The 17,473-nt window shown below is 45.7% G+C and overlaps 1 protein-coding gene across 3 annotated transcripts in view; it reads left to right on the top strand.

Annotated features, from left to right (window-relative positions):
• Positions 1 to 10,171, top strand: part of coch (coagulation factor C homolog, cochlin (Limulus polyphemus)) — a 52,490-nt gene extending 42,319 nt beyond the window's left edge. For all 3 annotated transcript variants that reach the window (XM_039741158.1, XM_039741156.1, XM_039741157.1), the window contains exons 9-12: positions 1,747 to 1,850; positions 5,401 to 5,627; positions 7,275 to 7,791; positions 9,306 to 10,171. In XM_039741158.1, coding sequence (XP_039597092.1) covers positions 1,747 to 1,850; positions 5,401 to 5,627; positions 7,275 to 7,791; positions 9,306 to 9,478 — 1,021 coding nt within the window. In that variant the 3' untranslated portion in view covers positions 9,479 to 10,171. The remainder of the gene's footprint in view (positions 1 to 1,746; positions 1,851 to 5,400; positions 5,628 to 7,274; positions 7,792 to 9,305) is intronic.
• The last annotated feature ends 7,302 nt before the right edge of the window (positions 10,172 to 17,473 follow it).

Genomic DNA, 17,473 nt, shown 5'->3' on the forward strand with positions numbered 1-17,473 from the left:
CCGTGCGCCATCGTTTTCACAGATTTACTGACATGGAGTGTTGCCTTCAGGGTGAGTTGGGCCGAACCTAAATGAGATGCCAAGTTCATTGCCATCTGCCGGGTCATTTTAGCGTGATAAAGTGCCAATCACAACCTCATTTCACAAAGGAACTTCTGAAAGTCGAGATGTTGAAATGCATCAACAGGAAGTTTAAGACAGGCAAGGTTTAGAACTATATATGGAGGAACAAACAACGGTGTAGAAATAAACATGCATAGTAAATTAAATGCAGAAGGAGTAAGACATTAAAAATAGCTTGCCTTAATGCTAGAAGTATCAAAAATGAGGTGAGTGAGTTAGAGCTCTATGTAGCAGAGCATAATTATGACAAAGATGGGGATGAGTAGAACAGAGAGGGATACACATTTATTAGGAAGGACAGACAGAACTGAAAAAGAGGTGGACATGCTGTTTATGTCAAACAGAATTTAAGTTGGATGATGAGCCCCATCTTAGTGAGGACGTCTGGCTTCGCTTGAAAAGCATCAGGGAAAGAGGTCTTATTTTAGGAGTGTGTTACAGACCAGCCAATGCAGACAGTAAGTTCAACAAACATCTCTTTAGTAATATCAAAAAGGCAAGTTTACAGGGGGATATTATAGTCATGGGGGACTTTAATTATTTGAATATTAACTGGGATAGTACAAGTCCAAGGAGGTTCTGCTGAAGCTTTATAACACACTGGTGAGGCCTCATCTGGAGTCCTCTGTGTAGCTTTGGTCTCCAGGCCACAAAAAGGACATAACAGCACTAGAGGTGGTCTGGAGAAGAGCGACTGGGCTGATTCAGGGCTACAGGGGATGAGTTATGAGGAAAGATTAAAAGAGCTGAGCCTTCACAGTTTAAACAAAAAGAGATTAAGAGGTGACAGGAGTAAAGTGTTTAAAATTATGAAGGGAATTAGTCCAGTAGATCGAGACGGTGACTTTAAAATGAGTACAACAAGAACACGGAGACACAGGGGAAACGTCACACAAACATTAGGGAGAGAACCACAGACACATGGAATAAGTGATCAAATAGTGTGGTAGACAGTAGGACTTTAGGGACCTTCAAAACTCTACTTGATGTTATTTTAGAAGAATTAAGTGGATGGACTGGCGAGCTTTGTTGGTCTGAATTGCCTGTTCTCATCCACATTGTTCTAAAAAGTAGGCACACAAAATGCCATGAGCTTTGACACAGCAGCTTAGGACTGATGCACCCAAATCTACAAACTCCCCTACCAATTTAAAATGCCATGTCGGTTACAATGGAAGTTGGTTCTGCTTTACTGTACGTGTAAAATTTCATTAACATCAACGCAGCTCTGGTGAAGCAATGCTGTTTTTGGGTGGCCCCCATTACAAACCCTCACCCCACTGAAAATTTTGAAATGCACTATGGTCAGAGTTTTAAGTTTGACCAACGGCCATCTACAGGTGAAGTTTTGTGAAAATCAGCTTTTATTTTGCGTGAATGGCGAACAGACAGACAAACAGACCCAATGGGATCTGAGGATAGATAGGACATGTTTAGTGTGAAAATGGACAAAACACATCAAGCGCAGCTGAAAAGGTCAAAAAGACAAACGGGGGGTGGAACTACTGGATTTATCTAGGGGTCCATCACTAATGAGCTGCACAGTGCCGGTCACAGACAGATGGACTTACCTTCAGATGATCCCAAACTAATCTGACTTCATGTGTCCCCTCTTCTCACCAGCGAGATTCCCAAGACAGAATTCTACCTGAAGAACTTCAGCCAACCCAAAGATGTCATCTTCGCTATTAAGGAGATGGCGTACAGAGGAGGAAACACCAACACAGGTGAAGCGGTCCTGGGACATGGTGGGGGATGGGAGTAAGCCTGGGGGGTGACAAGGTGGGGCTCACCACTCAAATGAGGAGAGCTGAAGATCGGAGAAGAGCTTTCAGTTTGCTACAAAACTGCCGAATGTTGTAAGGTCACAGTGGGGGCTTTTGCCGCAAATACATCGAAAAATATCATAGTGGTGATTATTTCACTATTTTGAGGATCGTTTCATGCCTGGTGATTATAACTAAAATGTTTATTATTGATTGATGTCATTTTGGGTGCTTTGTTTGATGGCTGCTAGTAAGAGATCTCGAATCCAGTGATTTTAGGGGTCAGATATTAGGGCGAGTGCTACGACGAGGAGTGAAGGTCTCACTCTGCGGACACTTCCTCATCCGATTTTGCAGATTCCACAAAGTGTAAAGATCGTTTGAGATTCTTTTTTTGGTTTAAGAATATTCTAACTCGTTTCTAATTTTTCAACGACAAGTTTTGCTTCGCAGTTTGGTTTTGTCCCATGATTCCGTTTTTGATCTCCTCGTTTTCAGACTTTGGTATTCACCTTGCGTTTATCTTCCAGTCTTTTCGTTCTTTCTGGCACAACACTGAAAGTGCATCGATGAATTGATTCATTGCGTTGGTCAGGATTTTGAGTGTTCACAAGGAGCGTAAAGATGAGTTTATGGTACTAATCGTGTTTTATGGTGCCCAAAGCATTTATTGTATTAATGACTTTTTATGGCACCCACTACGATGAATGAATTTCTTTTTTTAGTCGAGATTTATGGTGTCCATCATAAGGGACTTTACAGTGAACTCAAGTCTTGAATCAGTTGTGTCTGGTAACACTGAAAAGGAGTCGACGATTCATTTAATTCTCGTATTTGTCTTGTTTTTATGACACCCGCAAGATTAATAACAATACATTTTCTTATCATATCGAAGGAGTCCTATGGAATGTACGAGTGTAATGATGATGTGTATTTCCTGTATTAGTAACCTTTTATGGTGTCCAGAACCTTCTATTTGAAAAAAAGTGCTGTATTCGGGTTGGAGGTAAGGAGGCCACACGATCTTCCCGTGAAGCGTTTAAGCGATTGTCCTCTGGCACTCCAAAATGACCACAGATTATAACTTCCTGTTCAGGGTGAGCTGTAGATGGAACACGCAGAAGAGCAGGTAGAGAAGCAGAAGCGTATTTTATGGAAATCAATAATGCAAGGCTAAGGGAATGGGTATCCACACTTTTGTGATCATTTTCTGGGTTTGGCTGTACAGCTTTCCCCGCGCACACGTGTGCAGACGTGGTGTCTCTGTGGTCCCAGTGGTAAAGTTTTGCTTGGATCTTGGCCACCCTGCTCCCTGGGTGCACCAAAGAAGCGCAGCGAGCTGTGTTCTGCTTTTTATGGGCTGAGGAAGGCTTTCTACACAATATGGAGACCATGGTGGAGTGTTTACGAATGGATTTGAAAGTTCAGAAATGGTCAAATAAGCGCTATGACTGAAGGAGGAGTCGGGCACTTGATTGCATCTACTGAAGATGCCACCCTTGAGCAAGTCTGTACTGTGATTGAAATGACGACTTTAGTGTGAAAAAGGGATAAACAACATCAAATGAGGACAGACAGAGGGTTCAACGATTAGATTATTTATAGGTGTCCATCACTAATCAGCTGCACAGCACTGGGCACAGAAACATCTACCGTATATACTTTTGTATGAGTACCCAAAATATCGATCATAAACATCAGATCCTGACTTATACGCTCGTTCAAAAACATGGCACTTTATTTATTTGGTTTATTTACATCTTCTTGTCTCCTCCAATCTCGCACCAGTTTCTCAGGCACATCAAATTTTGTTGCAGCAGCACAGTTGCCAATTTCTTTCCTCACTTCAATGACTTTTAATTTTAAACCAGCTTCTTATTTCCTTCTGATCGAACGCTCCATCGTAGATAAGGGATGCTCTTATGATAAAGGTGTATGAGGGTGCGAGATACAAAAGACACAAATCAGTGCAAACGTCGCTTCAGAATAGTGTGGGTATCACTGTGTGGTCACGTAGGCACAATACATAGAAACAAAAGGCCGTGTGCTCCGTGGTGACTCTCTCAGGTGGACATTAGCATATTATAATCCCTTGTGCCAATAGCGTTTTCCACATTTGACTTATACGACCGACATTATAAAATATCAGAAGTTATACAGTTAAATCAAACCCAACTTATATGTAGGAGAACTTAAACACGAGTATATGCGGTACGTACCTTCACTTGATCCAGAACTAATTAACTGTAATGACTTCCTCGACTCTTCTTCTCACCAGGGAGATTCCCAAGATAGAATACGGAGGCAGAGGTTTACAACAGCGTAAAGTTCATAAACGGCTGGACGAGTGTTAATCACAAAGGAGTCTGCTTCCACTAAAGACGACAGCACTGAGCGAGTTCGCTCCGTGGTTCTGATGAACCGATGAGTTTTTGGACTTCTCAGTCCATTCGTAGACACTCCGCTATGGTCTCCCTATTGTACAGAAAGCCTTCTATGGATCTTAGTTCCTGGTGCATCTTCAGCCCATAAAAAGCGGCTGCTATTGTTTGGTGTGAATGGAGGGCGGTTTGGCTAGGTTTACTCGTAAAAAACAGGCTGTCTGATCCGGTCGAGAACTTGAGCACTGTGACCACAGACGCCGCACTCCGAGTGCAGGGACAAATGTACAGCAAACCTGAACAAAACAAACGCAAATGTGTGGAGAATTATCGACGTAACCTCATAAAAAGGATACGAAAACTGAAAATGTTAAACTTACGCCTTACTCGGATGGGATTAGTTTTACACCAGGAGGTGGGACAAAGGAGGACATCTGTAAATTTAGTCCTGTCCGGATCGCTCATGTCAGTAACGTTTTACAAACGTATTAAAGATTAAGGAGACTTTCACCTTCTATAAGAAGTCTGTAGAAAAAATAACCCGAGGCTGAAATAATCCCAAGTGAATCAACGCGTCAGTACAATTCTGTCATTTGAGCGATTCCAACCAGACTAAAATGACCGATTTCCTCCAATAATAATTATTTTACCCAAGTGGATAAAAAGAACTGACGATGCTTATTGCTGTGCATGCGGAATAACAGGGAGTGGTGATATCCCCTTGGAGGGTCGAAGGCACGCTGGTCTATACAATTCACATCGAAATTCGGGCGGGGAGTGTAGAAGTGTCCCCCTTGGAAGTGTGAGCGGCCATATTGTTGTTATAAATAAGGGTTGCTAATGTGGTCCAACCTAACGGTAGACCCCGACATGCGTACCTAAACTACCGGTGATCACTAGACAAGAACAGGAACCTTCAAGCACTGACTTCACTCCAACTACGGGTGTAAAACTAATCCCGTGCGAAAAAGCCTTGAAGTCAATAATTCCATTTGTAAACATCTGCAAAATGAATAAATCGATTGTTAACATTAATAACAAATTCAAAAAGTTACATTAAGAATGAAACGAGACATGGAGGTCACACGCGTTTTGATTTTTGATCAGTGTGTCAATTTCATGTTACACAGGAAAGGCCCTGAGGCACACCGCAGAAACCTTCTTCACCCCGGAGACGGGCTCACGGAGGGGTCTGCCGCGTGTGGCTGTGATATTAGTGGACGGCTGGCCCTCAGACGATATCGAAGACGCGGCCACAATGGCGAGAGAATCCGGCATCAACGTCTTCCTTGTCTCCGTTGCCAGGCCGACCCCCGAGGAACTGGGAATTGTGCAGGACAGAACGTTCATTCAGAAGGTAAACCCAGCGGCACCCGTGGGCACCGGTCACTGTACACGCAGATTCTTTCCCCAGTAAAGTTCATTGTTCTCTTTCCATCCCATTTTAAGAACAAGAGTTAAATGATGGAGTTCTATGAGGAAGCCACAAAAGCAGATGACCAGAGAGGTGGATAGAAGATTAGCTGGATATTACCTTCATTGCCAGAAAGCTTTGAGCGAGGTCACATACCAGAGGTTAGGGTTCAAACTAAAAAGAAGTGGGAGTCAAGGAACAGGATGTTAATGGGGACAGACTTGGCTTTAACGCAGGAAGCAAAGGATTATTGGAAAGGGAACTGCATAAGAATCGGGTGGTGCTAGAACTCGTGTCCTCCAGATATCGGTGCGAATATACAAAAGCGACCTGGAAAAGAACGTGAGGAACAAGCAGGGTAAGTCTGCAGAAGATGCCAAGCGAGGTGGAGTCGCAGGTGATTGGGGCGTCATCACAAAGGGGCGCGGAGGAAGTATGGACTTGGGCAAGTCAGTAAATCTAAAGTGTTACATACTGTATGGTAAGTCAAAAATGTTACGCTTGAATACGCAATGAGAAGGTCAGAAGCTTTAAAGTCCACCTTATGTGAAGAACCCCAGAGTGGCCGCTCTGCTCTCTGCTTGCACCAAAGAAGTGCAGCAAGCAGCGACCTCATCACTATCAACATACAGAAGCCATCAGGAAATCCAACAGGATGTGATATTATATAGCGCCTTCAACGTGTGGCGTACAAGTCAAGGGAAGTGAAGTCTCATCTGGAGTACTGACTGCAGTTGTGCTCTCCAGGCTACAAACAAAGACTCTGGAGAAAGTGCAGAAGAGAGCAACAAGGCCGATTCCAGGGCTGAGAGTTCTGAACTGCGAGGAGACACTGAAGGGCCTGAACGTTTTCAGTTATTGCAATTCGAGACGAAGAGGAAACCTGACTGAAGGGTTTAAGATTATGAAGGGAATCAGTCCATCGGATCAAGATGGTGGCTTTAAAGTGAGCTCATCAAGAACACGGGGACACCATTGGACACTTTCACTCAAATGATAGGAGGGACACAGAATAAGTGACCAAGCAGTGTGGTGGACAGCAGGACTTTAGGGACCTTCAAACCTCGATGATATCTTAGGGGTGGACAGGATCGGCGAGCTTCATTGGGCTAGTCGGCCTGTTCTTGTTCTCATAAGGTGGACTTTCGATTTTCAGACCTCCCTTTGCGTATTCAAACCCTCTACGTGTAACACTTGACATTTACTGACATTAAACTTCATCGTCCCAAGCCTGCCTGCTGTCCCAGTTCCGATGCGATGACTAAACGGGTTCTCGATGATCTGCCAATCCACCTGACTTGGTGTCATCTGCTAATCCCAAAGATACCTAAAGGTGTGTTGTTAGGATGGCTGGGGACTCCACATTTCCTCTAGGATTGGTTCCCCCTTGTGTGCTGCAGCCACTGGGAAAGATTCCAGCATTCCTGTGATCCTGAAACTGAGGAAGAGGATTCCGACCACGAATGGCTGCTCGATTAGTTTTGTTCGTTTCTCTTATCGCCCCCACAGTGTAGAAGCGGGTGACGGTTACGGTGGCTCCAGCTGCTTTATCCTCCAACACTGATGGTGATTCTTTTGTCTCCTGTCCAGGCGGTGTGTAAGGACAACGATTTCTTCTCCTTCACCATGCCCAGCTGGTTCAGCATCAACAAATACCTGAAGCCTTTGAGCCAACGGTTGTGCAATGAAGATCAGATGCTCTGCAGCAAAACCTGCTACAACTCGGTCAACATCGGCTTCCTCATCGATGGCTCCAGCAGCGTCGGAGACAACAACTTCCGATTGGTTCTTGATTTTATTGCCAACATCGCAAAGGCTTTCGAGATCTCGGACATCGGGTCCAGAATCGGGGCCGTCCAGTTCACCTACGAACAGAAAATCGAATTTGACTTCAACACACATTCCACAAAAGACACCACCCTGGCTGCCATCTACGGAATTCGCTACTTGAGCGGAGGAACTGCGACGGGGGAGGCCATCACATATGCCGCTGGCACCTTGTTTAAGCCACACAAGGGAGGCTCCCGTCGAAACTTCCTCATCATCATCACAGACGGCCAGTCCTATGATGACGTCAAGGCTCCGGCCCTCGCTGCGCAGAATGAAGGTAAAGGGCCAGCCAGGATGCCACCTCTCCACTTTCGCATTGCCGTAGTCCAACTGGACTGGGCGTTTTGAAAAAGTCCGGTTAAAGGCCCCTTAACGCCACGACCACAACAACATGTTATGACGGGGTGACGGAGATGACCCATTATAAACCCATGAATGCCAGCCCACCTACTGGCAGTGCAGACTCAGCAAGATCCCCACTGTGGGTTTTCTCTCATATCCAAAATGTGTGCGCGTTATTTTGAGTGGTGGTCCAGGGTTTACCATTGTGCTCATCAATAGACTGGCACCCCCTCCAGGGTTGACTCCTGTCTGGTGCCAAAAGCTGTCAGTGTAGGCTGCAGCCTGGAACAGAACAGAATGTGGCCAGGCAGAGCCGGTCGATCCATTAGGTGACACGGACGTCATTTATGACAGGTAAGGGGCCCACGCTCTGGGCACCAAGAGGGTCCAAGCCCAGCCCCAGGGTGTTGAACTGTGATGATACGGAGTGGGCACGGTTACCCACTGGGCGCTACATTTGAAAGAAAGAATGTGAACGCTGCGTAGTATAAGGGGCTAGCGCTCCTCGAAGTCCACGGTATCTAACCCAATTGCCGTCATTCATGCTACTGAAGGGTCCCACGAGATGTCAGGTGATCGAGGTCTAATAAAAGTTCCTGGCGGCTGATTTCGAATGCGCAGGTCACCTTCTGAGATTTCTGTGCTTGGTTTATTTTTGTAATTTGCTCCTTCCGTTTTTCGACTCCTCTCTTTGGATGTCACTTTGGGACTTTGTTTTCTTTGGATTGAGTTGAGTGGCCGCTCCTTTTCGCCAATGTGCTCCACGGAATTCTTTGGGTACATAATAAATATTTATTAAGACCCCTTGCTTGCCCGATTACTAGCCGGGTTTTGATGGTTTTCCCCCTCCAGCGGGCACTGGGACTCTCTTGGCTCCCTTAAAAGGTCTGTGCCATTTTGGCACCGCACAACAAAACCGGTTTAAGCTGCAGTTATTTATTTTTTTTCTTAGAGGTTTGTCCAAAACTTGGACACAAGACGAGGGGCGCCACCATCTTAAATAGTGTTGCTGTGCTGAGGTCAGGACTTGCCAAAGCAGACATCAAAAGTACCACTAAAAGATCACAGATTGCTTAAAACCTTAGCAAGGAGGTTCATTCTTCAAGCCAAGATAACTGCCGGGTATTGAGCCGCGTCCTGCGATTACACAAACATTGTAAAATAGTTCACGCATGTTAATTTTGAACAAGAAAACGACAACACTACGAGATCCAGCTATTTTAAACGAAGACCAGCCATGCGTGACAGCTCAGCACTCACAATCACGAGAAAAACACACACATTGCAATAACGTCAAAAAATGTAACACTAGCAGGGAAAAATACCAGTAAACCGAAAATGGACGATTAATTTTAAAGAATCAGAATGACAAAAGTGCGATGCGCAGATGTTGCTTGTCTCGGGTGACGCCATCTATTTTAATCTGCTGTCGTCTCTTCCTTGTCCTAGGCATCACCATCTACTCGGTAGGAGTCGCCTGGGCACCACAGGACGACCTCAGAAACATGGCCTCCGAGCCCAAGGACAGCCACACCTTCTTCACCAGGGAGTTCACGGGAATGCACCAGTTTGAACAGCCCATCATTAAAGGCATCTGTAAAGATTTCATGGAGTCGCACTAAAGGAAGACGTCAGGGAGTTCTGGAGAGAGGAAACACCTGGAGAGGACACCGCAGCTCAGGCCCGCCTGCAACAATAGCGCAGCATCGACGCATTGTCTGCAACCCACCCGACGCCACCCACCCTCCTGGCAGTACCGCTGGCCACACCTCTCGGGGGGGCTCAGAGTGGGCAGCACTGCACTGCACCTCACAGGGGAGCAGAGAGCGGGACGCCTACTGAGACTAGTAAGCCGCCAACCAGTAATGGCCGTGGCGCTGTATGCGGCGACTCTTGCATGCTCGATGATGGACTTCGGTCTTCAGCTTGTATTTTATCTTCTGTACGCTGATTTTTATTGTTAAAGGAACAGTAAAAGCCTCGGCTTCCTCTCTTTCCCTACTTTGCATTAAACCCGATGGTAGCTGACCGTCGTCAAACGCACGTTTGTGTCGTCACCTCTCGGGAAAATTCTCTGCAAGTCTTCGTGGTGACTGAAGAATGTATATTTTCTTATGATGGGTGGGGGGAGGGGCTGTTTAAGTCTAGACGGTTACGGTTAGCAGAGCGAGTGGAAAAAAGCGGTGGTCGGTTTTTGGAGGTTTTCTGCTACTTGCCAGTCTAAACACACTGTAAGTATTGTCACGTTATTGTTGTTCGCTCCTTTCTGCCCCTCTGGTATTACACACGTAGACTAATAAACCATTTTAAACCTCTCTAGGCTTAAATCTCTAATTCTGTCGTCCTTGTGTCCATCTGTCCCACGATTGTCACACAATAATTCTCAAATTACTGCGGCTGGAGCCTTCATCTCAGTCGTAATTTGTGTCTTTCTTGAGGCAAACAAATGAAGAAGGTGAAGTAGCAGAGAGAAAAAGAAGAGCAGTAACATCTGCTAAGTGTGGGGCAAATCGCTGCAGCCGCTTACATGATAAGAAGAAGAAGAAGAAGAAGGGCAGCTCTGGCATCCACTGAAGTGTTGAGTGTGGGTGGCACAGAAACCTGCTGCTGCTTGTGAACTGCTGGGGCTGGAGCCTTCATCTTGGTCTTAATGTCCATCTTTCTTAAGGCAAACACATGGAGAAGGTGACATGGCCGACAGAGGAAATGAAAATAGAGCGTGGGGCAAATGGCTGAAGATGCTTATGTGATAAGAAGGAGAAGGTCAGCCCCGGGACTGCGTCCGTGCAACTGAATGGTATTGTCGAAATGTGGCTGCCAGCAACCCCCAGAAAGATGTCAAGGATCACAACTTTCTTCAAGCAAACTGAGCAGTCAAACTGAAGGACAACCTGACATGAGAGAGCTGCAACATCTGCCAAGTGTGAAGCAAATCACAGAAGCTGCTTATGGAAGAAGAAGAAGAAGAAGGACAGCTCTGGTATCAGCTAAGGCGGCAGCACGACAAACGACTGGGACAGGAACCTTCATCTTGGCGTGTTTGTGGTTATCAATCTGTGGATTATTTGTCATAACGAGATATTTCTCCCTTAAAGGATAACTTTGCTAATTTTCAAGTTGATGTTCTTTCTTCACAAACGTCCCACCTATGCATTTGCCACATGAAATTGTTTTCTAAAGTTAATCGTTTACTGTTAATTAAAAACAAATGTACATCTTACCTGCACTGGTGCTTTCCATTGTCGTCTAAGGGGCGCGGAGGAAAAGCTTAAAAACTTGCCAAGCAGGTTGATTTTTCAAGCCAAGACGGTTGTCGAGTGTTGATCCACGCCCTGCGAACACACAAAGATTGGAATGAACATTGTTCGCTAGTGTCATTTTTGAACAACAAAACACCACTATTAGGAGATCCCGCCATTTTAAAAGGAGACCACCCGTGTGTGATAGCTCGGCACAGAGTCTACCTGCGCAACAGTCTTTCAGCCCCCCTGTGGTGGGGACTTCACCCAAAAGACCAAATCATTGAAAACTTTTCATGTCTCGTGGTTGGCTTTGTTTTATTTCCCGTGTTTACGTGAGAATTCACACAAGGAGTAGAAAAAAATCTCCTTAGCCCGAGTAAAATAGTAAAAGTGGTGTCTAAGTGCGGATGGACTGGGGCATATTTATCACAAACCAAGTGTCGCCGTGCAGGGCCTACGAAATCAGTCAGTGGTTACACAGAGTCGTCACGAGAGCAGTAAGGCCATTCAATAAATAAGTTACAAGGGTCAAATCGGGACAAACTGCTGGTCCACGTCCTTCAACCGGAGCATCAAGCACAGCAACATCACCCCCTTGTCAATTAGTACGTGGATGGAGCCCCCTCACCTCCATCACCGCCTGGCGGAGGAGGCTGCCAGCTGTGCTTTGGTCACCCCCTGCATCCTCAGATAACTCGGGCTGTAAGACCCCCTTGACGCCATCACATCTCCAGACTCAACTGCATCCCAATACTCTGAACTCCATGGGCTTCCACTTTCTCTCTTCTGTCACTGGCAGTCGGTACCCGCTAAGGGCGCTGCCCCAAGTCAGCCATCTTCCCAGAGTGGAAGGCACACCTCTGTAAAGGACACCCGACCCTTTTGGCCCCTTCCCTCATCCTCATCCTAATCCTAATCTCCACTCCCAACCGCCGACTGCCTGTCAGCTAATGTGGGGAGACTGGGAGCATGTGCTGTCCCACCATGCTATGGACCACCTGAATCGGGACCTGAGTGCAGCAGATGACACCTCAGCACAACACTGGCACAGTGAGTGAGTGGGTGACACTGTGGCTGGAGTGCCAATCATGCCACCAACCCCCAAGTTGTTCCTGTTAGCCAGAGGTCCTAATGAGGCGGTACGAGCGCACTGTTGTGCTCTTCTCAAATTCTACCTGCCCCGGGGAAATCGCAAGGTAAGCAGTGTCATGAATACAATTTAAATCCGTTAAAAGCTCCAATAAGTGACATGGCGTGTCAGACAGATGTGTTAAACACAGGGGTTAGGGTTAGGGTTAGGGTTAGGGTTAAACGTGTTAAACACAGGGGTGATAAGAAAGGAAAACCGGCAGTTTGTGGAAAATAAGAGATATGGCGACAAATGGACACAGAAGAGGAAAATACAGCCTACCTTGTTCTGTCTAAAATAAAGTTTAATTACTGGACCACCCTGATCATCGAGGCGAACCAGCAAGCGTGATTCGCTACTTTTCTTACAATTCCTGAAAGCTTTGTGCGAATACCGCGCCGAGTGTTAGCCTCGACTGGAGTGAGCGCGCGGCCGAAGACCTGCCGACTGTGCCAATGTGGCCGCGGCTCCCTCACCCTTCCCTTCCCTCGGCTGTTGTCAACACCTCACGAGTGTTGGCCGTGTACACACGTTTGACTGTTTTGTTCACTTATGATTTTGTGTTTATACATTTTAAGGTAATGTGGGGAATGCAAAACTGCTTTCTAAAGACTCAGAGGCTATCTAAATGGAGACCTCCTTCTGTCGACCCCGTCTCTGACCACTGTAAGCGATGCCCTTCTCTGGTGATGTCAGCGGATCTTTCTCTATGCCCACCTTGTCTGCACAGCAACGCCACCACAACAGCCCCACATTCTGTCAGGTTTCAGCTATCTGAGGTATCATCAGTCCCCATTACCTCGGATATTCAGGGTTCCACTAGACGTGGAAAGCCCGAGGAAACCTTACCAATTGGAAGAACGGTTTATCCATTCTTTATTATGTGGACAGACGTCTCTGCCATTCACCAGAACTCCTCCATTAGATCAAACAACAGCTACAATTCTACCTGTCATGGATGCCACCAGTTTTGCAGATGTTTCCAATGTCGATTTTCATCCACACTCCTAGCACCAAATTCTGCAGTTTGGCCTGACTGGTCAGATGCTACAAATAGTCCCACAGATTTTCAAAGGAATTTAACTCTGGGCATTTAATGGGCCATTCGAGAAGTGAGGTTTTCCGAATGTTCCTCATGCCAGTCACACAGAGTCCCAGGCCCGTACACGTGACGACTGTCGTCTTGGATGACTCTGGAGACGGAAAAGGTAACCACAGCTTGTTTAGGCACTGCGGTTGATTGCGATGTATGCCATTGCAGGAAGACCAGTTGGACAGAAAGCTTGACACACCTGTATTTGGCAACTACCTGTCCGCTATGTCCCTTGGCACGGCCGAACACAATAACCCCTTTCTGGCAATCATTCTGGTCTGTCATGTGATACACTTTTTACATAAAGAACCAACCGTCACTCCGCAGCCACGTGTAAGGAGGCATTCACACTGGGGTGTCCTGTGTTGGGGTCTGAACTAGGGGGTCACTTCTTAAATGGAGCTCATAAGTGTTTGGGGAGCGAGGGGCATTTATTATTGTGTGTGTCATTTATGTTTAGTGTAAAGATTACAGGTGTGGTGAAAAAGTCTACGTAACGCAGGTCAGTGTTGGACTTTCAAGGATTTCTGCACGTGTTGTTTTTTTCTGTGGCAGAACGTGGATCTTTATTAACCCAAAAAGTGTCTGAAATTTAACACACAAGTTTGAATTTATTGTGGGTTTTCTGAGAAACACTGCCTTACGTGGACCCACCGTGTGGACAGCGAGACTCGAAGATCAGTTTGTGCTCCTCTGCACCGTCAGTTAAGGTATGCGTAGCAGTGACCCTCGGCAGACTCACAGAGCCTCAGTTATGACGACTCGTACACTTTGGGTCTGACGTACACGTACAGTACGGCCAAACAGCCGGTCCTGAATGGTGCCGCATGCTGCTATTGTATCCACTAGATGGCAGTAGAACACTGCCCTGATAGTTACTCAGGCTTAACACTTGATATTGGATCAGTTTCTGTCGGGTTTAACCGTATTTACATACAATACTGAGCCCGACAGTGGGTCAGGGTCAACACCAAGGAGATTAACAAGGGAGTTTTTGAGACAGATTTCCATCATAGAGGGTTCATCCAAATATAAATGTTGCTTGTGGCTGCCCTTTGCCACGTGTATGAATATGAATTTAAACTTTAAGGTCGTTTCCCATTAACAGATGGACTGGGCCAGCTCTATGCACAGCATTTCTCCCTTCTAGTTGACTTCATACATTAGGATTTAAAACACTGCCCGATAAAGCATGGCGTCTGCTGTTCTATCCACACACGACAACAGTTTGAATCAACTTCCAGCTCTGAAAATATTCAGACGTCAGTAATCCGCGGCCCAGGACTTCACTGCCGTCATCTCACCGTTGCTCCACATTTCATCTCAAGCAGTCAGTACGGTGGCCAATTATCATGTCAGACAGTGTGTTCCCCTGGCTTACTGCATCTTATCGACCCGCACGCCCAGATCATTCTGGTGCTGTCAGCATTTCACTTTCAAACAATTACCCCCCCCACTTTAGTTAATGACAAGTTTATGGCGGCTTTACAAACAAATCAACTCATTTACCACGTAAGAAGTGGGCGCTCTCTCTCCTTTTTTTGTGTATTAGTTGTGGACGGCCTTTGAGATTTACTTGTGTGATACGGGGAGGTGAGAAGGTCACAGATTTTCTGATATGGTTCATTTATTTTATTGCTCATTCCATTAAAATGTGTTTTGATTGCTATCCTTTGCTTCATTCAACGTACTCCTTATCTTCAATTCGCATTCTGTTTTTCTTTGACACGTGGATACGGTGCGAGACGGGGCCAAGTTCTGTTTTTAGTGAGTCCTTACAACTCTTCATCGCCACAAGTCTGTGCTCAGTCTGAAGACACTAACCACAGCACCTCTGCTCTGTGCAGTTGAAATCACCGCCCCCTACTTTAAGCTCCACCCTCCAGCGTCACTGTTGAATTGTTCCCACCCACTTTTAAACAGAATTCACGTGTAGTCATCCCCTGGTGTGTCCATCTGGGTCTACTGTATGGCACCGATGAGTGGGTAAGGGGCCAGGAACTTGTTACATGGCATCACTAGCCAAGTGCCACTCCTCAGGCACAAACTGTCAACACTCCTGTTACAAAGATAAAAAAAAAAAAAGCAATAGGAGACACTCGTCACCCTCTGGATGAGGCAGCTTCTAAACTTCAAGTTAGCGCACTTCCATGACAGGCAGGCTCTCTCTTGGACCCACTGGTGAATCCCAAGAAATTTGGACATAAAGATCAGATTTTCATTTAAATAGTGTGGGCTTGGTGTGTGCCCTGCGGTGGGTTGGCACCCTGCCCAGGATTGGCTCCAGCAGACCCCCCCGTGACCCTGTGTTCGGATTCAGCGGGTTGGAAAATTGATGGATGGATGGATAGTACCCACCTCACTGAAAGTAGTAACTGTCAGTCACACCCTCTGATTGCTATGGCTGTCTTTTCAAAAGACTGCGCGCCTTTGTAGTAGTAAAGAGAACTCCACTCATTCCAACAGACGGTACATCACGAACATTAACACTTGCTTTTATGAATCCCATACAACAGCGATATGCATGGGGCACTGCAAATGTCAACACTTGATTACTTAGATTTCAACCCCCTATTAGATGGGGGACAGAGATAAAGGTGATCTCATTGAAAAATAATGAAAATTTGACTCTGCAATAATTCATTCAGTGAAAAATGAACAGATATGCCATTTCCCTCTGAAAGTCATCCTTTGCTGCAATAGCTGGTATTGATGTCTCTAGTCAGCGTTTCCTACAACTGTCCAACAGTCTCGGACATCAAAGTTTTTCCCCCACTTCTCCGTGTGAAATTCCTTCCGCTTTGTGATGTCCGAGGGGTGTGTTCCAGTTCAAATCCCCCATAAAGCACCTTGATGGCATTCCAATCTAGGCTTTGACTTGGCCATTCCATTTCTTTCTTTCTTTGCAGCCATTCCTTGGTGGATTCACCAGCTGTTTAGTGTCTTTGTTATGCTGGAAGGTCCCCTTGAGCTTCAATATTCTGACAGAGCACCAGCTGCTAACATGAAGAATTCCTAGTGGATTCCATGATGGCGAGCTGACCAGGCCCTGATACAGCAAAGGAGCCCCAAACCAGAACATCTCCACCCCAATGTTTTACAGATGCTCTCAGAATCTTCTAGTCAAATGCTGTCTTTGGTTTTCACCAACCATGTCTTCTGGTATTGTGACCAAACAGGTCTCACTTTGCCTCGTCTGTTCCAGATGTTCTGGTCACTGTCTAAGCGTTTATGGGCATACTTTACTCTCGGCCTTGATGTTCTTTCTGGGTTCCGCTGGTCATCTCCAATGTAGATCTCATTTCTTCTTTCTAATGAGAGACTCGTATGCTTTGACATCAACAGTTTCCTGTGATAAAAGTATGGGCGTCTATGAGACTTCTTTCAGCGTCTTATGTTCTAACTCCGACTGAAGTGGCTTGACCTTGACAAGCTGGCAGTTTTCTTTTATTTTTTAAATCTTCTCCACTTAAAGATGTGCTCCCAGACAAAGAAATGGTTAATTTCTAATAATCTCTAGTTCTTTACATACATACATACATACACAGACTGACAGGTATCTAAAACCTTCTTTGTGAAGGCCTCAGAGTGCTTTTTTCATTTCAGCATGGCGATAACACAGCAACATTAAATTCTGTTTACATAAAGAAAAAAAAGTTGTGCAACAGAAACACGCAAATACCAAAATGTGAACGTAATCACAGCAGTAAAGGTATGTCTGGTGTCTACCGCAGTACTGAGCATCATTTCTGTGATATGATATGAAACAGTCACCCAATGCAAAGCCCAGCGTCACATTTGGAACAGTACAAGTGTGTTTCTATGCGCATTTATATAAAGGCTGCTTGAGAGAGTAGAATTTTAATGTCTGACCCATACGTTGTGTTATCATAGGGTGTTATCATAGGCTACTTCCACTTTTCACCTGACACACACACACGCTGACAGTTGCAGCATTGTGCTTAGGGGGCTAACATCCCTCTCGTCGTTCTATGTGATCAGTCATTTTGCCAAGCAGCGTTACGCAACTGAAGTTACCAGACATATCACTGCAGTTTGGTCATACAGTGCCAGATGTGTCAGTTTCACTATCTGATAAAGATGACAATGTGAACTGGTTATCATTCAATTCTCCCGATGGTTCAGATGGTTT

The sequence above is a fragment of the Polypterus senegalus genome, chromosome 18, assembly GCF_016835505.1.
Source record: "Polypterus senegalus isolate Bchr_013 chromosome 18, ASM1683550v1, whole genome shotgun sequence".
NCBI lineage: Eukaryota > Metazoa > Chordata > Cladistia > Polypteriformes > Polypteridae > Polypterus > Polypterus senegalus.